At 30.7% G+C, this 26,206-nt stretch overlaps 1 protein-coding gene across 1 annotated transcript in view; it reads left to right on the forward strand.

Annotated features, from left to right (window-relative positions):
- Nucleotides 1-26,206, forward strand: part of robo3 (roundabout 3) — a 220,414-nt gene that overhangs the window by 164,020 nt on the left and 30,188 nt on the right. The window contains exons 3-4 of the mRNA XM_065501810.1: nt 6,648-6,750; nt 25,842-26,126. Coding sequence (XP_065357882.1) covers nt 6,648-6,750; nt 25,842-26,126 — 388 coding nt within the window. The remainder of the gene's footprint in view (nt 1-6,647; nt 6,751-25,841; nt 26,127-26,206) is intronic.

The following is a 26,206-nucleotide window of genomic DNA, read 5'->3' on the forward strand; positions in this document are numbered from 1 at the left end:
GTGTACATCTAAAGAGTCTCCTTCGTTTGGCCCCTGGTGGCTTTAAGTGTCGATCACTGTTTTAGACTAATCCTATTTTGATTACTGGAAATCTACTTTATGTTACTGGATGTTGCTTGATGTAAACTGTCCCAAAAACAATTAAGTTTTGATAAAAAATTATTACAGGACTTTCGATCTTTAAAATTAGTTTATGCTAAAAAATCAAAGTTTCCTCGATTCTCCTTATACCGATACAAGTATCAGTTTTTAACCAAGGACAATTCAAAATGTCTTAAAGATTGTTGCTTCCACAAACATAATCTTGTAAATATATACGTTATATTAAATATATATACATAAACCAAAATATGTAAGTAAATTGCGTGCTGCCATATGGAAAAAATCAAATGGAATTATAACTATGTAAAATACTTACTTGGAACCCAGTAGCAATGTTTTATTTTAAATTCAATTCGAAAGACATTTCTGTACATGCCACACTCACACTCAAACTTATTAAAAGATACTCATATGTATAAACACACATACACACACAATACAAAACATCTACTGTGACAAAATTTCAACAAAAATGAAATCTTTAACATTTATTTACAAAATGTAATTGTGGTTGGCTGTGTGTGTGAATTTTATTATTTTCTTCCTTTTTCATTTCTTATATGTATATTTATTGCTTTAAATAAAACGTACAAATGTTTAAATAAATTCGTAAGACTTTTAAAAGATTTTCTGTTGACAATTTTACGTATTTAATAGACATCTATATTTCTGTCTTTGTGTTGGTTAATTGTTGGTATAAATGTGTGTCACACATTTCTACATACATGAGTTATCCTCTGGAGAGAGAAGAAAATTATGTAATATAGGATTTATACAACTTATAAACAGTTATTATTATGAAATGTTATTAAATTAATAAATAATTAATGTGCACACAATTTAAATGTCAGAGCACATAAATTAATTTAAAAAGTTATATTTAGTGATACGGAAGTATTAAAGGGATTTTAAAAGTTGAAAATGCAAAATTAGTTACAAAAATAAATATGTACATTTTTGTAAGTGATGTGGAAATTAGTAATTTAAATATTAAGTTATATTAAAATATACCATTTAAAGTAACTACTAATATACACAAATATAACCCTATTTTTGCAAAGGATATTTTGTATGATTCGTTTACAGAGAACGATTATAACTTACAAAATTAGTATTTAGTAGGGTATTCATTCGACTAATGATCGGTCGATTAATCGAATAATTTCTTACGAATAATTATTCGAACAATTTAAAAATGGCCATTTTCGAATAACGAATAATTCGAACAATTTTATGTAGAATAATCGAATAAAACGATTAAATGTTCATATCGCTCATTTGCTGCAACAACGTCATAATTCAAAAAAAGTCGTTTCGAGAAAAATGGCTTTGAATATTTTATAACATTTTACTATTTCTTAAATAAATTTTCAACACACCATGCGATTTCAGAAATAAAACCTGATTTAAATAGTAGATATTAATATCTTTCTAATCTGTATTTAACCCAAAGTTTTACTTGTGAAATATACGAGAAAACATGAATTTTAATTTTGACGTTTACAACGAAAAAACTCTCTCATACAAAAAATAATTGACTCAGTTCAAAACACCCGGATTTAGAGTTATGACGTTGTTGCAGCAAATGAGCGATATATATTTAAATTTATTAAATTGCTTAAAATTTTTCATAATTCCAAATTTAAATAAGTAATAATGACTCACAAAAATTGTATTGTTTCTGAAATTCGACAAATAACTAAAAACAAAGGGACTTTCGATCACTGTAGATGAGTGTTCCGACAGCTCCTTCTATAAATATATAAATATTACTGCAAGCAGTTACAATTCTAAAAACAAATCTTTCAAAATTTTTAACTTAGAACTTGAACCAATGAAAATAAAAGGTACGGAATAAAATATTTGGCGAATTATTAGAAGAATCGAAATTAATAATCAAAATTTTAACTTTGATTAAAGTGGAGTTGAATGTGATGGAGAATGTGATTTTGAAATGGTCGTCGAAAGTGATATTGAGGATGACATTTATAATGATTACATTGAAATAGATGAAGGCCATGATCTTAAATGTATATAAGTGATGTTATTAACTGCGTACGTAAGTACAAATATTGCAAACTAACGTCTTGTTGCAAGAAAATCATGGAGTTTATCTTATACATGATTTTCAACATCGTTGAACATCTTTGTCTAACATGGTAATTCAATTTTTTTGGGTTTTTGTAAATGTATCAATCATGCACTGCCTGACTTCAAATTAGCCACGTTCACTGACAATGATATCAAACTTTGGACAGATTCCCTTTATTGTGTAATTCCACAAGACCACTTTATTAAGCAAAGATTCGGCAACGTTGATAGAGCTTGATGTATAATACAATTTGTTATAAATAAATTAGAAATAGTGCATAATGAAATTACTAAAGAATTAGTTACTCAATTTAAAACCTGAATTAATGAACAACATAAAAAGTTCTTAATACGTTTATATTTTATTTGAATTCAGAATCATGTCCAACTAGTTCAAAATTTTTTAAAGCATAGCTCCAAAACGGAAACTAAAGGGTTTGCTAGTCAATTGTTGTGTAGATTGTTCGGGAGCTAATCTGATCAGAATATTTCTGATGAAAATTTAATGATGGACTTTGTTTTCGTATGTTTTTTAACATTATCAATACTTGAATTGTTAACATTAACGTTATTTTTTGTTTTTCTTTAACAATAAAATATTAAAAAACCGACATCAAAACTTCATTCTTTACTTTTTTAAAAAAAAATTTAAATTATTCGAATTATTCGATTAATTTTAAACGTGTGATCGAATTATTCGAAGAAGTTAAATTCTCTTATTCGAATTATTCGTTTTATTCGAACAAGAGAAAAATCGAATAATTCGAATACCCTAGTATATAGCGTACCCTTATGGTGGATCTATAAGCTCAAAACTAATATTTATATATATTTTATACAGTTCCAATATTATTTAAATATAATTTGCTTTAAACTTCTTGAATGGTCGCATATTTGATGTGGCGAAGAATATTCACGAATAACACAGGGCAACAAAATCGATCGTACATCGTCTAATTTTGTAATAGTTGTACAAATGGTTTGATCGCCGTTTATTTTTTAATATATTGAAGTGCATTTCATCAAATTAAATTTTTTATATTTTGTGGGAAATTGCTTATATCAATATTTAGCTGTATACAAGCCAACCTGTGCAATTTTTATTCAATGTATTTTTAAGGAGATTCCATTAATAAGATTTATCTCGAAATATAAAATATCATTTTGCATTAATACCACAGTAAACGCACGTTGTACCGAATATTTAAAAAATGTTGTGTGTAATACAACGAGTTTTGAAAGAAATAATAAATATTTCGAGTGGAAAACGAGAAAATATTAAAAAACAGTTTTCTTTCTTGACGAGAGGAAAAACATTGCAGTTTTTTAAAAGCTATAGCAATACAAAATTATTTTATAACTGCGGAACTCATGCTAGTGAAATTTGGATATACAGTGGTTGACAAAACAATGGAAACTTTTCCAAATATTCCATATGTAGCCCAAAATTTAAAATATTTTTTTAAAATTAAATTTTTTTTTTTAGTATTTTACTTGTATAGTTTTATTTATATAAATTAACTGAAAAACAGACAACATAATTAATTATATTCTGAAAAAAGGGAACAAAATTAAAAATATTCACTATTTCGCTACTGACAAAACGAAAATAATATTTAAAAGAACGATGTAAAAAGCATCCTGTTTACAGTTATTTTATTTTATTTTTAAATTCTGGTAATTTTTCACAATTTCTTTTTTAAGTTTTTCGCATAATTGCTTTTTTTCAAAGTTAACAAAAATGGCTAAAGTTAAGATTTGTGAAGACTTAAAAAATAATATAATTAACGATTTTAAAGCTGGTTTAAAACAAAAAAGTATCTGTGACAAATATTCAATAAATAAATCAGCAGTTTCAAAAATTATAAAGAGATTTCGTGTGACCGGTTCTGTAAAAACTCAACATTTAGGTAGAAGACCTCGTAAGACTACTCCTAGACAAGATAATTTAATTGCGAGAGAGTTCAAGAAATTCTCAAAAATAACTCCTCGAGAGGTTGTTAATAGCCTAAAATTAGAAATAAGTACCCGAACAGTTAGTCGCAGGGCAAATAAGGCTGGTCTTGGTTGCTATCGTCCTGTGAAAAAACCACTCATTTCTAAAAAGAACCGTTCTGCTCGTCTACAATTTGCCAGGGATCATTTAAACTGGTCGATACAGAAATGGAATACTGTGGTCTTTTCCGACAAATTCAAATACAATTTAAGAGGCAGTGATGGGAGAACATTTGTAAGACGACCAAAGGGAAAAAGATTAGATCCAAAGTACACAAATAAAACTTTAAAGTTTGGCGGTGGCAATATTATGGTATGAGGATATTTTTCAGGGCAAGGTATGTGCCCAATTCATATTATAAAAGATACCATGATAAGTATAGGATACAGAACCATATTAAACGACGTTATGTATCCATACGCTGAGGAAAATATGCCCCTAGTTTGGAGACTCCAACACGACAACGACCCGAAACACACCTCTAGGGTTGTAACCGAGTGGTTACAATCCAACGAGGTACGTGTTTTGTAGTGGCCTGCCCAATCGCCAGATCTCAATCCCATAGAAAATCTATGGGAAATTGTAGATCGTAAAATAAGGACCCAAAATATTTCAAAGGAGACCATTGACTCTCTAATTGAGTTATTGCAAAGTTTAGACCATATTTGTTAAAATAATACCTAAGTTTAAATTGTTTTGTCAATGCCGTAATAAAGAAATCTTTTAATTTTGTTTTCTCATTTTTAGAATTTAATTATGTCCATTGTTTTTTGTTAAATTAAGTTAATAAAAATATACAAATAAAATACTACAAAAATGTTAAAATTTTTTAAAAAATTATTTCAGATTTTAGGCCACTAATGAAATATTTGGAAAAGTTTCCAACCACTGTATATGTATATTCAAAAATGATTTCTTAAAGAATCAAGGGAGAAGTTATCATCCTGAGCTGTTATTCTCAATGTGAATGAAAGTTGTCTCTATGGGAAAATGCTGCCAAATAAAATGTGTGAAACTAAAAACTAGAAATAAATCTCTTTAGAAAGAATTTTTCAATTTAACGAATGGGCCTGACAAAATATCGTTCTTTATATCGAGATTTGCCTGTATTCCAATTTCCCTAACAAGAAAAACGTAAGGGTTAATATATCAATTTCATTTAAAATTCTAATCAAAATGATCCCCTATTATTCATAATGTAATTTAACAGACCGTCAGCTTGAGAAATCTAATACAAACTATAAATTTTGCAAAAAAAAAAATAATAAAAAAAAAACAATTTCCCTAAAAATGAAGAGAATTATTAAAAAAAGGCTAGCAAAAAAAAAAAATGAAAGATAAACTACCTACAATATTACACTTTCACAGAATATTTTCTGAAAAAAACAGGGAGAAAATGGCAATACATTAAACTGATTTAGAGTAATATGTTATGCGTGGCATAAGCCATCAATAAGAGCCTGGCAACATGCTACAAATAGCAACAAATATACAAAAACACAGTCACACTTATATATCGTCACCTTAAATGCAAACGGACGTAACTACATTTTTATTATACCCTTCACATTCGTGAGAAGGGTATATGTAAGTTTGTCATTGCGTTTGTAATTTCCACAATATAATTTTCCGACCCTATACAGTATATATATTCTTGATCCTTATAGATAGCGGAATCGATTAAGCCATTTCCGCCTGTCTGTCTGTTGAAATCCATTTTCTGAAGACTCCAGATAACTTACATACACGATTCATACATCAATATCTCCGGAATTCTTCCGGCTCAGTTGCTATTTAAAATCGAGAAAATTTTACTAAGTCATTAATATAGACAATGTGGATATCTTATGATAGATATGGACCTACAATGGGTCAAAATCGGGAAAAAATATTTTTTAATCCGATTTATTTTTCACCAACAAATTTTTTCACAAAATATTAGAAAAAAAATTTTTTAAAAATTAAAAAAAGAAAAAAAATAAAAAAAAATTTGTACAAAAAATTAAAAAAAAATTTAATTTTGTTTACCTAAAAATATTTAAATGTTTTGCGTTTGAATTTCTTAATTAAAAACTTGATTTTGAATTTTTGTGTAGTTACGTCCTTTTGCATTTAACATAACGATATATAGAAATATGTATCCTGTTTAGTTATTATAAGGAGTCTATATTTCAGTATAAATGTGTACGTAGGTTTATTTCCACCTCCTCATTTTATAAATGTGTAGTTATCTAAAAGAAATTTATGCATTAGCAATTTTCTTTTTACATTTTTTTTAAAAAGAAAAATTACAATATTTCCTTTTTTCATTTTTTCGATTGAAAACCTAGAGTGGAAACCTTCAACTTTAATGGAAAAATATTTGTTATTTATTTAATTTTCTATATATTATTTTCATTTTATCTTGTAACATGTCCTTATACAATTTTATTTCTTTCTTTCTATTTGGGTTTTTTAGGTGGTAAACTCAAGACGTGAAACGGATGCTGGTGTATATTGGTGTGAAGCGAAAAATGAGCTGGGTTTTGCTCGCTCACGTAATGCGACATTACAAGTGGCGGGTAAGTTGTGTAAAATACTTTTATTTATTTATGGTTTATTTCTTGGAATTTAAAAAGTTTAAGAATTGTTAAAAAATTAGTGAAGTTTTGGAGTTAGCCAAAGGAAAATATGATACATTTTTATTAAAATTTAGGAATTTTTTGAAAATCTATGAACAAATTAAACAAATTTAGTTGTTTCTTCGCAGCTTATTTCTAAAATCCTAATCTGTAATTGAACTTTTCCTCTTTCAAATACATACTTATCACCAAGCAATTTCATTCAGAATTTAAGTACAAGCATTTTGTTATGCTTTTTTATACATATCTGCTTTTTATTAAATCAAACAAAATCAAATTTCCAATAAAAATGTTTAAGAAAATAAAATTTATTTTTGTTATTTTTTATTTTCCCTCCAGTTGTGTGCCAGCATATTGGTAAATGTGTTTGTTTTTCTCCCAGTTCTTACAAATATTTAATATTTCTAAACCACATTTGCCACAAATTTAACCGCTAGGGGCTGTTTTGTTTCCACATCCACATCTTCTGTCATGTACACCACCAAACCAAAAGCATAAACAAACAGACATATAGATCCACAAAAAAATGGAAGAATAAAAAAAAATTATAAAACAACTTCAAGACTGACTGAAGAAAAATTGACATGTACAAGCAACAAACTGACACATTTTTACGATACATGCAGACATCTCTGCATACAAGCATAAGAAAGCTGGAAAAATCAAACAGAAATAAAAAAAAAAAAATTAACAAAAAATAACTGACGTGCTTTTTGTGATTTTTATGCAAATATTGAATATAAACGTTTTCGAATCCTTAAGATATTTATATGTAAAATAAAATAAACAAAACTTCAGCTCCAATATTAAAATTATGCTCTTTACCAGCCATCTCCATATAATTTTCTAGGGACCTTGATAGGAAGTTAAACAAAAATTAGCTCACATACACGCGACACTTTAACCAAATATTATCGATAGCAATCAACACAAATCAAGTGAGCTAGCTAATGTTCCATACAGAGCAGAGCAGAGGAAAGGGAAGTCATCAACAACAGCAGCATAATATAATACAGAAAAAAAACTTAAACAAGAGGTTAAAATTTTTGCTTTAAAACCCAACAAAACAGCCAAATTATTTTTTAACGCATACACATTCCTATATCCAGACAGACATCCTCATTTACAGAGACACGTATAAATTCCACACAATTTTAACAACATTGAAAATCCAGTCAAGTGTAAAAGTGTAGATATAGAGACCTCCAATATAATAAATTATAGAGATAGATTCTTTTTCTTTGCTATTTACATGCTTAAACAGTTTTATAGGGGATATTTTATTGGGGGAAGTATTCATTTTGGAATGGTTTTAGTTTTATTTAATGAAGTTATCTTTATATTACAACAATTATTAGAGGGATATTTTAGGACATTTTGACAACTATTTCAGTCATTTTTCATTAATATTGTTAGATTATTTAACCTCAATTGGTTATACATACCCAGATGTTCGCTACCGGGATGCGTCTATTGAAATTGCAATCTTTTTTTCGTCAGTGATTTTAGGAAGTGGGCCTTATGTGGGAGCTATGATTAATTATGGACCGATCGCCATGCATTTTTTGCTGGAAATCAAAATTCTAAAGAGGTTTATGCTCATTTAAGTATTGTTCAGAAGTGGGTCTAAGATGGGAGCTTTATTTGTATATAAAACATATTTGTGGAAAAATCTGTGTGGATATCTATATAAATCAAGCCGATTAAGTCCTATTTCGGGAGAATATTTCTATGCAGGCTAGGTGCAATAATGAACCGATGTTTACTAGTTTCAATAGGCTTTATCTTTGGGCCGAAGATAATACTTGTGCCAAATTTTATCGATATATGTATCTTCAAAATTTCGACGTGTACATTGTGCACAAGTTTTCATGGACAGCCAGCCAGACGGACAGACAGATGGATATCATGTTGATTGGTGTTAGGCTACTATTTTTGACGTCACAAACATTAGCACAAATGCAGAATACCCCCACTACTATGGGGCGTAGGGTATAATTAGCTTTATATCAAGAATTAGTATAGTGCGATTGTAAAATTATATACGAACGAATCGTATAAGATTCCGAGAACAACTAGATGTATTACTTAAAAACGAGGGATATGTTTGACGGCGTATGTTTTAAATGCGGATTTTGTAATTTTGAAGGGTACATATTTATTATCACTTAATTACACAACCCAACAGCATTTTTGGAACAGAATACCGACCCTATAATTCTGAAAGAACATGTTAAGTAGATCATTTTTGTAGAATGATCAGTCCACGGTCTGAATTTTTTTTTACAGTGGGTCAAAGTTTTAATTTTTTGATCGAAGGGAGCAGTATACAAACTGAAAAAACTGTTGTAAGTTAATGTCTAAGAGAATTCTTATTGTCAGAGTTATGTTGTGGAATTTTATGGGGATCATTTTTGTGGATGATCCTAACCCTCTAGCTCCTCTCCTTAGGGGTCCTTTTTTCGATAAAATCAAAAAAAGTCCTTTCAAAAATGACATTCAAGGAATAAAATATTCGACGAATATTTTTGCCGGAAAATTTCTGTGGGAGTCACCAAAGATACCATAGAAGAAAATAAAGCTATTTACTCTTAATTAGCAAAATTACACGCCACCTTGGGTCTAACATTTTTAAAAAAAATATCACCAAAAATCTATTTATGATCCGAATGAACTGATATTTAAAAACAAATAGTTCTAGAGAAGATCTAAAAATTTTCCGGCAAAAATTTTCGTTGAATATCTTAATCCTTAAATGTCCTTTTTGTAAGGATTTTTTTTGATTTTCTCGAAAAATGGGTCATAATTTAAAATGTTTATAAGCAGCAGGATTCATCCAAAAGCATGGCAATTGGGTAGCATACGATTTGAAGCTGGGAGACCTTGAAAGACCTTGTGTCTTTCAAATGGTCGAATCGACACCAAAGCCAAATATTCATGGCACTAAGGTAAAGTTCAGTATTTGGTGGGTCTAAAAGGGTTATATCTATTAAGAGCTGCTGAAATCTGGCCAAACCATTACAGAGAATCTGTACCGAAAGCAAATGATTCTTTTGAAAAACGAATATGTGGTCAGGCACATGTTGCAATACCTATTAAAAAGTATTTAAAGTGAAGTAGTTGGGAAGTTTTACCTTATAGTCCAGACCTTGCCTCGCCCTACTACTATTTGTTTTAATCAATGCAGAACGCTCTCTCTGGGATACGTTTCACTTTAAATAGAAAATCCGATATTGGCTTGATTAGTTCTTGGCCTTAAAAGATGAGCAGTTAAAAATCTCCAGTTTAAGTGGAAATGTTTCAATATTTTGTACGATTTATAAATATTTAAATACTAGTTGACCGCCCCGGCTTCGCCCGGAAGCATTTACTAATGTAAGTTCTTCAAGTTTCTCCAACCCACATACACCTGCCTGTTCTTATTTATTTGCAAATAAAATATGGAAATTTGTACTTTGAAAATCTATCATCGATTCGCGCAACTTATTAACGACTGTTTTATCGTAAAGTTGTTGAGGCACATTTTTAGCTTTTGGAGATCGTTACGTCACCAGGATCAATGAGTTTTTATTTGAAAATATTGATGACATTGATCCGGGAGTGATGTGGTTCCAACAGTATGGCGCTACATCCATTTATATATTGAAATCAATATTTGATGATAACTTGATTTCGAGAATTGGCATCTAACATTGCTGGTGTTGGTCGTGACATCTCGAATGAAACACAGGTTCTTGGATAGAAAAAAATAATTTTATTTTTCAACATAGTCTCCTCTGAGCTATAACACTTTGTACAACGTTTCGCAATTTTGTTTATCCTCTCCAAATAATAATATTTGTCGAGGTTAGTGAGATGATATTATCGTTGGTGTCAAATATCTTTCGCGGAGCCATTTCTTCAGGTTTGGAAAGAAGAATTAGCCACTCGGGGCTAAATTCGGAGAATAGGGCAGATGAGGGAGCTATTCGTAGCCTAATTCATGAATTTTTTTCATGGCAACTGCACATGTGTGTATCCTTGCTTTGTCCTGGTGAAAAAGAACTTCTTGGCCAGCTGCTGTCTTTTTTTCAAATCTTCATCAAATCGACCTAATAAGTTGTTTTCTTGGCCAACTGCTGTCGTTTTTTTTAAATCTTCATCAAATTGACAATATTCGTCACTGACTGTTTTACCATTTTGAAGATATTCACTCTGGCTTATAATGCGTGATTCCAAAAATCACGCATTCACCATTACATTGGACTTCTTAGGCGCCGATTGAACCCGAGTTACTGTTTTGGCTGCTGTTTGGTCTCCGGTGAGTTGAGGTGTATCCATGGCTACGTAAAGGCAAAAAAACTCGTCCATATTGCGGTTGAATTATGCAAAACACTAGTGCAAAGTTGACAAACTATAGCGTTTGTGATTGATTGTGAGCAAACGCGGAACACATCTGGCGAAAAGCTTTCTCATACCCAAGTGCTCATTAAAAATTGAAACCACTATGCCATGTGATATGCCTGTGGCTTCTGTAATCTCTCGTTCTGGTGAATTTTTTCAATTGTTTCGGTTGTGGAGACTTCTGCTGGGCGTCCAGAACGTTCGTCATCCGAGAAGTAAACTACTTTTTTACCATTTAAATTGATGGAGCAGAGTTCACATAATGTTTATCAAATTTAGACATGAGCACACAAAAAGTCATGGGGCAGCCTGCTATCAATGGCTGTCAAACACAAATTAAATGAGGCAGCTTGTTCAAATTTTGACAGGAGTCAACAGAATGCCGTGTTGACCTCGTATTAAAAAACTGCGTTCGAATTCGATCTTAATTAAAGCGAGATGTTGTAGTCCATTTACCATAGTCATACTAATCAAACAAATTTCAAAATTATCTTTGTCTAAATATGTATTTAATAAACATACATATGTACTTATTTAATAAAAATTTCCTTTTTTTGTTTCTCATAAAAATGTCAAAATGCCAATTATATTACAAACTTATTAGTAAACTTACACAAGTGTAGACTGTAAAGACCATAAAATATATTTTCCATTGTATTGCTTATCGCCTCAAATACATAACGACGACAAAAACATCTCAATACAATACAATTCTTGATTAATTTATTGATGAATTTATACAACAGCAATGTTTCCTGTCATTTCATTATTATGAAAACACACAGTGCCACACAGTAAAGATAATTTTAAGAGGCAGATAACAGGAAATTAAATTATTTTGTTTTATTAATTTAAGATGTAAAATTAATAAAACTGGCAAAAGGCGATAACGATGATTGCTATATATATACCAGGAACTCTTAAGGTCTTTAAATCAATTTCAATTTATTTAATTTCCGTTTTCACTTTTTTTGCTCTGTATAAAGTAAACTCATTACAATTGTGATGAATTAAATACAAATTTTGATTTATGATGATTTATGGGTATGAAACAGAAATAATTTACAACATTAATTTTCATTAAATAAGGATAAGGTAGGTGTAGATTGTTGTATATTATGTAGGAGAAAAAATAAAATCAATTTTCTTTATAGAAATTTAAATATATTTTTAATAGCATTTTGCTAAACTTTTTTTCTTTTTTTTGTGGCTGTATGAAGAATAGAAATACTTTACCACACCTTTTAATGCTTCATTTCTTTGCCACAATCTATATTTTTTTGTTGGCTAAAATGTGTTGAAAAAAAAAAATAAGTCAGTTTGATTTATTTCTTTTTTATAGCATTCTCCTCTATTCCATGAACATAAACGTATAGTGAACAATACTAAAGACAAAATGCATAAAGACAAATGGTTTTAAATAGTTGGAAGAGCAGCAAAAAAACCAAAGATTTGCAAAAAAAAACCAGAGGTAAATCCACCATTTCTATGAGTTTAACAGGAAGTAGCTAGCGAACATTATAGACAAAAAAAAACTTGTGAATTTTTAGTATTTTATTTCTCTTTTTTCTAATGGTCAGTTTCAGTAAAAAAAGGTCCCACATTAAGTGCAAAAGAATGACAAGACAGATTTGCAAAAGTGACCACAGTTACGTGGCATAGACAACAAATCTTGTGCGAACAAAAAAAAAGCCGAACCAGAGAGAATGGAGAATTTTTCCTAGTGTATAAAACATTTTCTATTAAAACTGGGTTTATTCAACATTCCTTTGCTGAAGTTTGGCAAATAAAATTAGAATATTTTTGGGAGGATTCATAAATCATTTTGATTGTCTTCTTTAAAAACCTAAAAATGTAATTTACATTTTACCACATTTTTAGGGAGTGACACCTTCTATAAGGAATGCATAAATACATACAAACTTTTTTGTGCCAGAAGATTTAAGAGTAGCATTTTGACTTTAATATGGAAAAATAAGAACAATAAACTGTGTGTTCCTAATTCTGTCTTAAATCTCATAAAAATGTTAATTGAACTTAAATTTTGCACTCAAATTGGATGCAATGGTTTGCAGAGAAGGGCGCAAGATACCAGACGATATCAATGTGTTATGTATGAGCTACAGATCCTGGCCATTTACTGACTCTATGAGTTATATACATTCTATTGATAACTTCATATCAACTAAATAATTTCCAAGTCTCAAGGAGTAAGTAAATGGGAGTAAAGAAATGGTTACCTGTTAAACGAACTGTCATACTGCGCTCAATGATCAGTGATACTTATGATCAGTATAATCTGGCAAATGATCATGACTAGATTGACGCATAAACAACATTACCTAACTAATTGGCTGTATGACTTAAAAATGCGAAATTTTTAAAAATGTTTAGCTTTTATTTAAAACAATGCATTGGCCATTGTTATAAATTATATTTTCCCAACTTTCTGGCAGTATATGAATTCCGAGCCAAAAGAACTGCTCAACAAAATGAAACTGTTCTAAAGAGAGAGCATTCTGCATCAATCGAAACAAAGAATAGTCGGACGGAGCACGGTCTGGACTATAAAGGGAGCCAAAATAAATGCTCATATTTTGAGGCCAAGAATAAATCAAACCAATATCGGATACACTGTTTGAGAGTGAAGTGTATCCCAGAGAGAGCGTTATGCATCGATCAAAACAAGCAGTATTCGGAAGGGCAAGTAATGGACTATAAAGTGGGTGAGGCAAAATTTCTGAACCACTTCATACGAAATAGTTTTTAACAGGTTTTGCAATATGTGGCCGAGCGTTCTCATGATGTAATATTACAGATTCGTGTCTGGCCTAGGGTGGCCCTTAATAGACGAAAGTTGGATTTTGGCCATTCTCACCCCCCAGTTTGGTGAACATTAGTAAAAAAATCAGACGTGCCGCAAGACCTCTGAAATTTTGAGATGCATTTACAATGGGAAAAATTCATTTTTTTCAGTTTTTGTAAAAATTTTGCCATTAAGAAATTACTTTTGCAATTTAGTTTAAAAGAATAGAAATGTGTACGTAATTGTCGTTCTAATGAGATATAAAAAACAGAAATTGGTCAAAAAATGTTAAAGTTATTAAAAATTTGCCAGGCCATTAACGTATCTCAGGCAACTAGAACAAGAAATGTAGGAACAAGATTAACATATTTTGATAAATATTAAAATAAAAGCTAATTTTTACTTAAAATATATCCATATTTACTTGTATATGAGTTTTTGTCTTCATAGGATACCGTTAACCTATCGCAGGTATGACCAAAAAAATAAAATTTTTTTAACGGCAGTTTCAAAACTCCAATTTCAAATTTTTAAAAATTTTGTTAAACAAATTTCAGAATTTTTTGATCATAACTTGGGGATTTATTGAGAATATAACAGGGAATAAAAATATGAACAAATTATGAAAATATCTCTTATAGTTTTACCGTACCTGCGATTTAAATTTTGAAATTTTCGAGAAAAAAACAATTATTTGGCCATTTTTTGGCCAAAATTTTTTCAGGATGATTTTTTTTACTAATGTTCAACCAAACTGGGGGGTGAGAATGACCAAAATCCAACTTTCGTCTATTAAGGGCCACCCTAGTCTGGCCGCATATTTTTTGGCCAATGCTCGTTTCAACCGACTCAGTTGTGTTCGGTACAGGGTCCCTCTGTCTTGAATTCAGCAGCCTGACTATTTTTCATCGCAAGTATTTATTCGGTTCAAAAGTGATTTTCTTTTATATTGTTCAAGCAACGCTTCGGATATGCAAAATCGTCTTTCATGGACTTCAATTCGTATGGTTCCCGATTTTCATGCTTTTGGATGAATCGTGCTGCTTGCAAATGTTTTGAAATTTCTGATTGAGTAGCTCTCAATGATCTTGCAAGCTCTTGTTGAGTTTGATAACAATCTTCATGGAATAATGCCTACAATTCTTGGTCTTCAAACTTTTTTGGCTAGCCTGGGAGATCTATGATTTCCTTGTCAAAATCACCACTCTCGCATGTTGAAAGCGATGAAGCTCATTCACCACATCCGGTACTTTTTGTAAAATTAAAGGAGTAAAGCAAAACTTCCAGCATATGACGCTTTGTTGGCACAAAATTCGTCATTTTCGAAGCAAAAAAAAATATTGTTGTTGGCACAAAATGCGTCAATAACTAAGTAATAATAAATGACAGACATGTGCCCTTCAAAATTACATTTATTAAATACAGCATTTTTAACTCATACACCCAATACTTTGAAAATCAATTATCGATTCGCGCGACTTATTTTGACAATAATAGCGGCGGCCATATGCCCGAAATTATTTTCGAATATTTTTTATTACTTGTGTTATTTTTTTACAGTTTCAAGTTCTCCCAGTCTTAGAAAAACTGCCTGTACTTTTGTCTCCTCAATAACATGACTTAGTCTTCTCTTAAAGTCTAAAATGGTTTTCTGTCATCCAATAACTAAATGCTTAATATTTTAATAAAATCGAATATCCCCATTTCCCTACTTATTGTTTCTTCGCGCTGTTAGTTTTAAAGTGCTTTATATCATTATGATTGAATTTACAATTGTCTTTACTATGAGCTATAAATTTTCTAAATTTTTATTGTTCCATTGGCGCCTCAGTCCATTGTAGTTATTAACAACAAAACCTCCAATGACTGACTCCTAATCATACACCATGCACGTTTTCAAACAATTCAATTAATTTCCAAGACAAAACAATTAAAAGATTTCGCTGGCGATGCAAAAAGCAAAAGAAAAACAAAAACAATTAATCAAACTTTTACTTTAGCCTTAAAAGCCGGAAATTAAAATCTCCCAGATTTTTTTTTCCTACAACAATCATAATAAGACTCTAGTAAATGCCAAGGAAATCTTTCAAGTCTTACACACAATTAAAAAATTTAGCAGTCAAAGTCGTTAATTAATGTCAAAAAAAGTTGTTTTCCAAAAAAAAAAAAAAAAAAAAAAAAAAAACGCAATTCTAAAACTATGTACTAGCAAAAAGTCAAAAAGTTAAAGTAATTAAACATGAATGTTAAGTTTTATTTTATTTCTTTCAACCATGACTGTTTTTTTTGCTACAATTGCAAACAAATCATGGGAATGGCTCAAATGGTAGCAGCAGAGAAACAAATTTTAAAGACATTAAATTCTAAAGTGGAGTTAAGGGACCCATAACAATAGAATTGAAAAAAAATAAGTAAGAGAAAACGAGAAAAACTAAAGAAAAGAAAATAAATTAAATTGATATGTTACGTATATGTGTGTTGTAAAGAAACCAGAGTAAGTAGTAACAGTCATATTAAAAGCAAAAATAAAACACAGAGTAAATGATAGAATGAGTGACGTTTTTAAATTGATTTAAGAAGGATTAAGTAAACAGAAGGTAATGGAAAATAGTTGAAGTAAAAAAGGACAGGAAGTTGTATATATCAATAACGGTCGATAAGATGTTTAAATACTGAGTTTTATTTTCTATATATAGACACATCGAATTAGCATTTAACTGGCTATTTGACTCCAGAACATTTTAAACTAAAAGCAATTCTTCTTCTAAATTCCTTAAACTATATGAGTTTTAAATTGACTTGAGCAACAATAAAACATTATCCAAACAGGCATCCTAGATGTATAGTGAGGGCGAGTCTGAAATGATATATATATCGTTCCTATAAAGAGCATAGGGCCTCAAGAAATACGTTCCAATGTGATTTATCTTAGGCAAGTAATTGTATTTCTCCCCAACTTTTATTCATGACAGCATCTTTGATGTCAATTTGTCGCCTGTATGTGTGTGCTGGTCTTCCAATTCTACGATTACCCTAAGGATTCAAGTCGATGGCGTTAGCTGATCTACGCAGAATGTGGCCGATCCTTTTCCACTTGCTTTTCCTCATTTCAGTTGCAAGTGGCAGTTGATTAGTTTGGGTCCACAAACTGACATTCATGATACCATTAGGCCAGAAGATACATATCATTCTGCGGAGGCATTGATTTACAAACACTTGCAGCTTTTGGATAGCTCAAAGTACAGCATTCCATTTTTCACAGCCATAGAAAAGGATTGACTCAACGTTGGTGTTGAATATTTTCAGCTTCACTCGGCTAGAAAGAATTCGAGAACTCCAGACGGATTTCAGTATACCAAAGGATTGTCTGGTTTTTGTGACGCGGTTTTCAATATTCTCCTTAGAGCCACCAGTCTTTGTTATGATGAAACCGAATTAGCAGAAAGTAGAATTGTTCATGCATAGTTTCGTTAACACGTATTTTTTTTTGTTTTGCTAACATTTTTCCTCAGATCAGCTTCGTCCATAATAGTTGCTAGTTTTTGCAGCTTTTCTGACATATCCTTGAAGCTGTGTATCATAAATAATGCAAATATCGTCTGCTTAATGTATGTCGCTTAAGCTTCCATTCAGACCCCATATTATACCATTGCCATTCTGCATAGTCCTAGCTATAATGGTATCAAGAACAATGTTGAAGAGAAGTGGCGATAAAACACATTCTTGGCGCACTCCAATAACTACTAAAATTTGTTCGTTTAATTTAATTTCATGCAGGATACGGCTCTTAAGGGAAATGAGTTTCGCTGGAACACCATTACATAGACGCCTAAAGCCAGCCTGTTAATTTTTAAATTTTGGTATTACTACCTCAGAGCTACTATTTTATTAATCATGCTGAGAAGTGTTATTCCTCGCCAATGGTTTCGATCCTTGAGGTCGCCTTTTTTCGTGTTTTTAAAAATAACTCCTTCTTTAAGTTCACTGGATAGTGAATCAGTTTCCTAGAAGTCTACGATGAGGGGAAAGATAACTTGTACACTAGTCTGTGAATTTACCATCTAATCCTGGTGATTTCCTCTTCTTAAGAGAACTTATTGCATTAACGACCTCGGTGTTGAAGTTTTTGTTGTGTGATATACAACTGCATATTATGCGCAAGCATATCAGTGTAAAACTCTTACGATAAAACTAGTTGATCGTCCACAGAGGATAGCCATTGATATTCTTGAGTGGTTTCATTGTTGAACCATAGCTGTTGTACTGTCTCTTATCAGCTCTATATAAGTCACTAGATTTGTGCGTGTTAGCTGTGATTTGTGTCTCCAATGCAATTTCGTTAGTCCAGCTGCGCTTGTCTCGTCTCGCACTTTTTTTTGACTAAGCGATCTACAGCATTATGTTGTCCCTTAAGATCATTCTTAGCATTTCGGCCATATCTACAGCTGCTTTCAGAGCTTTTCGCGATTCGATTGAACTCCTCATTTCATCGGAGATCCATTCTCTACGTGTTGGTTCAGTACATCCAACTACATTAATTGCCTTCGTTTTTATTTTTAGGTACTGTGTTTAGTGATGAAGCTGTGGCTTCTTTATATCGTATTTAAACAGCAGAATTTTTCATTCGGCGTATGTCGATTCTTCGCTGGATTTAGGAGTTGTGTTCATTTATAGCTGAAAGCTTAATCCACATAGTTTCAATTAGTAGACGGTGACCGCTTGACATATCTGCACATTTGCGGTTGCGCACATCGAGCAAAGAACCTCTCCATTTGCTGGAAATTGTGATATGGTCGATTTGGTTCTTTGTTACGAGGTCTGCAGATTTCCGTGTTGCCTCGCTCACATTCCCAGAAATAGTTCGCCATGCACGGTTTTTCACTCCAGTGCATTAGTATCCATTATACCCTCAAAATTTATGTTATTTGGTCCAATTTAAGCATTGAAATTTCCCAAAAGAGGTTATACCGGCTTGTATCGGTCGAAAGAGCCTTGTTACCAAGTTAAAAGCGGACACAAAGTCCGGGATTGACAGTGGGTAAGGTTGTCATTTAAAAAGCATAGGCTATGAGGCCAAATGGTTGTGGCATAGTATTCGCTTCACTTTATGCTTCAGGAATTTATTTTAATGTACAACTGACATGTGTAAAAGTTAAATTAAGAACAGAGAAAATGCACTTCCTAAAATTTGTCCATAACAACCGCAACGAAGCTAATGTGTCTCTTTAGAAGTATATAATCTGACATCAGCGCCGAATTGGCACTTATTCTAATAAAAAAATTAATTTAATAAAAACTTTGATGTTCATATCAAAATTATCCCTTTCAATTTAAACACTACTAGTAATAACAACAAAATAAAATTAATTTCTCTAAAAGCATGGATCTAAACTGACAGAAATAAAAAAAATTATTAAAAAGAAATAATCACTATCATCAGTACAATGCCAAAAGCATTAAAGAGCAGGACAACTTCGTCATCATCATCATCATCTTCTTGGCCATCATCATTATCATTAGTTTTGCTAACGACAAACATAACAGTAAGCATTCTTTAATACATACAGAACAGGAACACAAATACATTTGCAAAATATTTAATACAAATAAATAGAAACATACAGAGAGAAGGACATACATACTTAGACTGTCAAAAAAAAATGTTTCATTCATTCAGTCTTTAACAGAGTAAGAGAAAAAAAATAAAGAAAAACTACAATTTCAACACAGACACCATTTCACTTATAACACCCAGACTAGCAAATATGTATGAATGATTTTTTTTTGGTTTATTTGTTTAGTTCTATTTTTTTTTTTTTGATTTTGACCAAGCCATTTCATTTCCAGTAAAAGAGAATTTTTTTTGTTCATTCAATGCTTAAAACCAGCAAGATACGAGACCAGTTTTATTTTCATTTGTTGCTATAGAAGCAGCAATGTCACTACCAAATGGCCTAAACTGTAATAAGATTGTATGAATGAATGTCTGTATGGGAGAATGACTGTTTTTATAAGTATATGGGAAGTTTCATGGCTAGAAACTATGGTTTCTACGTATAAAAAAAAGTTCTCGTAATTTTCAGAATTATTTTTTTTTACTTCCAAAATAAAACAAATATTTTCCACAACACATTAGAACTCTCCCGTTCCAAATTTGTTAAAACTTGTTACAGTTGCTCAAAAATTTAAAATTCGCTTTGGTTTGTCTTTTATCGATGTTCAAAGTTCAAATTTGATTGGGAGTATGGCTTAAAAATGCGAGATTTTTTAAAATGTTTAGCTTTTATTTTGAAACATTTGTACAATATAAATTCATTGGCAATTGTTGTCTATGACCTTTTCCCATCTTTCTGGCAACTTTTGGATTCCGAGTCAAGTAAACTGCTCATCTTTTGGGGCCAAGAACGAATCAAGCGTATCCCAGTGAGAGCGTTTTGCACTGATCGAAACAAATAGTACTCAGATGGGTCAAGGTCTGGACTATAAGGCGGTTGAGGCAAAACTTCACAAAAACTTCATTCTAAATAGTTTTTAACAGGTAGTGCAACATGTGTCCGAGAGTTGACATGAAAGAGTTTTTCGGCAAATGCTTGCTTCAAACAAATCTGTTGGCTTTGATGTCTATTCGGCTAGTTGGCCGGGCTCTTACTCTTTGGGTTATGGTTAATTGATCCATTTTTCATCGCAAGTAATGATACGATGCAAAAATAATTTTCTTTTATCATTCAAGATCTCTCGGCTTCAATACTTATGATACCCAATTTACCTGCCATACAAACGGACAACATTAAATCGAATAAGAGTTATTAACATAGATGTGGAACATTAACATTGAAGCTCAAGAAATTGAACAATCTAGTTTTGTCCTTTAATATAATTCATGAAACTACTAGAAGGAAGATGGCGCTGCGTATAACTAGTGGCTGCAATTGCAGTCGGTGGTTAGTTTATCATAGGCACTATTAGAATAAATCTGAACTGAATTATTAGTGTATTTTTGTACACGTACAATGTTAAATCGACTTAGAGTTATTAACATAGCTGTGGAACATTCACATTGAAGCTGCTAAAAGCTCTAGAAATAGAATATTCTAGTTTTGTCCGTTAATATAATTCATGAAGCTACTGGAAGGAAGATGACGCTACGTATAAATAGTGGCTGCAGTTGCAGTCGGTGGTTAGTTTATCATAGGCGCTAATAGAAAAAACCTCAAATGCATTACTATTATATTTTTGAACATTATAAAGTGTGTAATATAAGTGTGTGTATTAAAAATAAATAGTGACTACTTAAACTGTTGTTGTGTAAATTTGAATAAATGAAGAGTTGTTACAATTTTAAACTACAAAACTGCTTATATTTGCAATCAATGAATTAGGTTTATTTAAAGTAAATAAACCACCATTTTTAAAAGGTGAAAACGTAATAATATACATTTTATAAATTTCATTTATTTATTATGAAGCAGCTCATGCTTCTAAAAGCCGAAAATTTTGAATTCCATTACAAAACTCTCCCTATTCCACATTTATTCTTAAACGACCAGCATGGAAAATCAAAAAATTATAGCCACGTATGTCTGTCCGTCCGCCCGTCTATACATCTCTACTCGCATGTTAAAGTTTCTTATTTCATTTCTATGTGTTTTTTCTTTCTTCTCCTCCACTTTTGTTATTTGTTTTGTAAGTGATTTACAGTATTTGTTGCTATTACTTTCCTCAACTCTTACCGCCCACACCTACTCTAGAGCAGCAGCAGCAGCCCCATTATCTAGCTGTAGTATTTGATTTAGGTTTTATACATTTTTTTCTTCTTCCAAATTGTACAAGACTCGTATTTTCATTATATTGTCGTAGTCTAACAATTGTTATTTACAAATACAGCTCGTTCTAGTCCTTAGACAGACATTATTGTAATTGATTTTTCTGGTGTAAAAATTTAATCATCGTTCAATACTTATAGACTTTATTCAGTTTCTTTTGCTTTTACAACTACAAATTGTATAGTACGACTTCTACGTACGTATAGTACTTATAAAAAAAGTTCTTCCTAGCAGTCCTGTTTGCAGATAATGGTATAGTAGTGTCCGTGGTAGTACTGCTACTCCTCCTTTTGGGTGTTCAATGAAAATGACCACCACTTCCTTAACTTTCACTCATTTCGAAAGGACATTATGATGATGATGTTGGTGTATTGTATGTTTATGTAGTTGACATGTGTAGAGCATGTATGTGTAGACAGTGTCAAGTTAATGTTTATTTATTTTTTTGTTCGCTTTACGTTCGTACGACTGTGTTTTATGGTATTTTTTCTTTTTTTTCAATCACATTAAAGTTAAATACCCATACATAGCTGTTCAATATGTAATTCTAGTTGTCTATTATTTGAAAATTTAATATGATTTACTAACAAGGACTTTTTATGTTGTTTAACAATTAAGTGAATGGGTGAGCAAGTAATTAAATTGAAAGAGGAAAAGCAATAATTAGATAAATTTAAGAATGTATTTAGTTAATAGAAAAATGGTTAAAGTATTGACAATTTTGTTAGTACTTTGTCAGTTTAAGACAAATTTAGATAAACAAACTTGGATTCGGAAATAAATTTTTAATTAAAAATTTACAAACATTTCTTCAGAAATGGAGCCCCAATAGTGCCATCTTTAAGAACCTAATGAAAATAATTCCAGTAAACTCGAAATGCTTCGGATCAGACGTCTATGATACGGGAGAAAGTCATTTCTCAAAATAAGAGGTTATGGAAATCTGTTTCCTATACTAATAGCTTGTGTGTCAACGTTATAAATCCCTTTTTTCATTTCACAGGAAACACAAAAATAAAATCTTTTATTTTAAATTGGTTAATGTAAAGGGTGTTTTTTTAAGCCACATATAACTTACGAAAGGGTTAACTGTCAAACGAACTGTCATACTGCCTCTCACATTTATGATTAAATTGACGCTTGAACAACTCTACCAAATTATGCCAATTTACTTCGGAATTCAGTCATCTATTCGCGCCACTTAGAAACGCCTGTTTCATCGCAAAATTATGTTCAGCGATGAGATTAATTTTTGGCTAATAAACAAAATTGTAGACTCTACAGACTCAAAAAAATACACCGTTTGATGGGTTTTTTACGCTGTAGATTCCGGACCTTAGTTCTTCAAAAATTAAGCCGAAGCTCGCCTTACGTTGAATGGAGAAAGTTACCGCACAATGATCAAAGATAAATGGACCTGACAATGGTCCTCCAAGTTTGTGCGATTTGACACCTCCAGTTTATTTCCAGCACTGGTTTATGCTGATAAACCAGCAACAGTTGACGCCTTGGAGTCCAACATAAAATTTTGTCATTCAGAATGCGATTCGTCAAGAAGAGAGCGAAGAAGAGATCAATGCATGTTATTAAAATTTGAATATGATGTTCAATTTTCACACACTCTTCGCAGTAAATCAGGCTGTTTTTTGGCAATAACTGGTCAATCGTGCTCAATCGTTACCGGTTTACCTGCACAGACCTGAAACTTTGCATATCCCCAGAGAAAATAATCTAATGGCGTCAAATCAAATGAACGAGGTGGCCAGATAACAGGTTAATTTCTTAAAAATTTTCGTTCGCCAAAATTGTTCTCTCAGTAAATTGATTGCATCGCTCTCTGTGTGACACGAGGCACCAACCTGCTTAAACCACTTTTCTGCAATATCAATGCCTTCCAATTGAGGCACGAAAAAGTTAGTAAGCACGTCTCTATATCTTTCCTTCGTTATAGGTGAAAAATAAGAATTTTGCAATTCCTTACACAATCCTGCAGACATAAAGATTTATATAACAAATGATCCTCATCTTAGAGCTTAACTTCTGTTAATTTTCCATCCATTAACAGTTTTTAAAACATTCAGTTAAATTTTATATTCTTTAGTTATAAGTGTTAAAAAAATAGGTTTTTTCGTGAAAAAAAGTATAAAAGTATAAAAGTATAAAAGTATAAAAGTATAAAAGTATAAAAGTATAAAAGTATAAAAGTATAAAAGTATAAAAGTATAAAAGTATAAAAGTATAAAAGTATAAAAGTATAAAAGTATAAAAGTATAAAAGTATAAAAGTATAAAAGTATAAAAGTATAAAAGTATAAAAGTATAAAAGTATAAAAGTATAAAAGTATAAAAGTATAAAAGTATAAAAGTATAAAAGTATAAAAGTATAAAAGTATAAAAGTATAAAAGTATAAAAGTATAAAAGTATAAAAGTATAAAAGTATAAAAGTATAAAAGTATAAAAGTATAAAAGTATAAAAGTATAAAAGTATAAAAGTATAAAAGTATAAAAGTATAAAAGTATAAAAGTATAAAAGTATAAAAGTATAAAAGTATAAAAGTATAAAAGTATAAAAGTATAAAAGTATAAAAGTATAAAAGTATAAAAGTATAAAAGTATAAAAGTATAAAAGTATAAAAGTATAAAAGTATAAAAGTATAAAAGTATAAAAGTATAAAAGTATAAAAGTATAAAAGTATAAAAGTATAAAAGTATAAAAGTATAAAAGTATAAAAGTATAAAAGTATAAAAGTATAAAAGTATAAAAGTATAAAAGTATAAAAGTATAAAAGTATAAAAGTATAATAGTATAAAAGTATAAAAGTATAAAAGTATAAAAGTATAAAAGTATAAAAGTATAAAAGTATAAAAGTATAAAAGTATAAAAGTATAAAAATATAAAAATATAAAAGTATAAAAGTATAAAAGTATAAATGAAAGTAAAAAAGTGTAAACCTTTTATTCAAGTAAATTCCTACACTTGAGTAACAATAAACATCTTTTAATGTTCACTCAATAATATTCGCAATAGTGCAATACCATTCACACATTATTATGGTGAGAGAACATCGCTCTAACTTCAAATTAGAAACATAAATACTGAAACACATTTCACATTTTTATGGTAAGAGAACATCGCTCTAACTTCAAATTAGAAACATAAATATTGAAATTGTCAAAGAAACAGTAACTGCTATTCAAATTAGCAAAAGTATTTGGTTTTTTTAAATTAATAACTTATTTATAAATGTTGCAAAATTTTACAAAACTAAATTTATGAAATGAAAACTCAAAGTTCTTTTGCCCCCCCAAAAAAATGCTTCACATCTTTTATGCAAATACGTATAATAGTCCCTACCATATAAAAGGGAAAATAAAAAAATGAAATAATACAATAATCCCTTTATGTGCCACAAAGCAAAAGGAAGACATAGAAAACCAGAATTAAAAAGATTCAACGAGGCAAACAAAAAATGTCAACCCAACAAGACTTGACTAATAATCTTTGAAAATGAATGGAAACAAACATGCACGTCTAGTCGAGAGAAATTTTTTATGTTATTTATAAAATTCCAAAATATAAAACGCCCTCATATGAAATGATATGATACACTCACACTTCCCTAAATATTTGCACACAAAATTTTAGTAAAAATTAAATAGAAGAAATAAAATTGTGAATATGAGTTTATTGAATAGAAATTCCCAGACATCCTACAAAAAAAAAACAAAAAAATAGGAGAAATATTTAAAAAAACATAAAATTGGTTCGGTAGTTTTGCAAAATGAATTTAACAAAAAAAGACCTAGAATGTAGACTAAAGATTATTTATAATCCTTTTAAAAACTCACACTCATACATGCTTCATTTTCAAGTATATATACATGAGTGGGTACAATAAAATTTTTTATATTTTTTTGGTTTAGTGTAGGTGCTTTTACAAATATTTAGTTTTTTTTATGAAAAATATTATAAAGCTTACTAAATTTAACATTTTACTTGGTATTTCTTTTCATTTTAGTGCTGCGTGATGAATTTCGTATTGAGCCGCAAAACACACGCATTGCACAGGGCGATACGGCTTTATTGGAATGTGCTGCTCCACGAGGGGTACCCGAACCGGTGGTGTTTTGGAAAAAAGGTGGCCAAATGTTAGATATGGAGTCGACGAAACGGATACGCATAGTAGATGGTGGCAATTTGGCCATACAAGATGCCCGTCAAAGTGATGAGGGTCAATATCAGTGTATTGCCAAAAATCCTGTAGGCATAAGAGAGTCAACAATGGCCACATTAAAAGTTCACAGTAAGTTTAAAAAAAACATAAAAAAGTAAAACATTTAATTTATAGCTACGATATAATAGAGATGAGCTATTAAATTATAT

The sequence above is a fragment of the Calliphora vicina genome, chromosome 2 (assembly GCF_958450345.1).
Source record: "Calliphora vicina chromosome 2, idCalVici1.1, whole genome shotgun sequence".
NCBI classification, from domain to species: Eukaryota; Metazoa; Arthropoda; class Insecta; order Diptera; family Calliphoridae; genus Calliphora; species Calliphora vicina.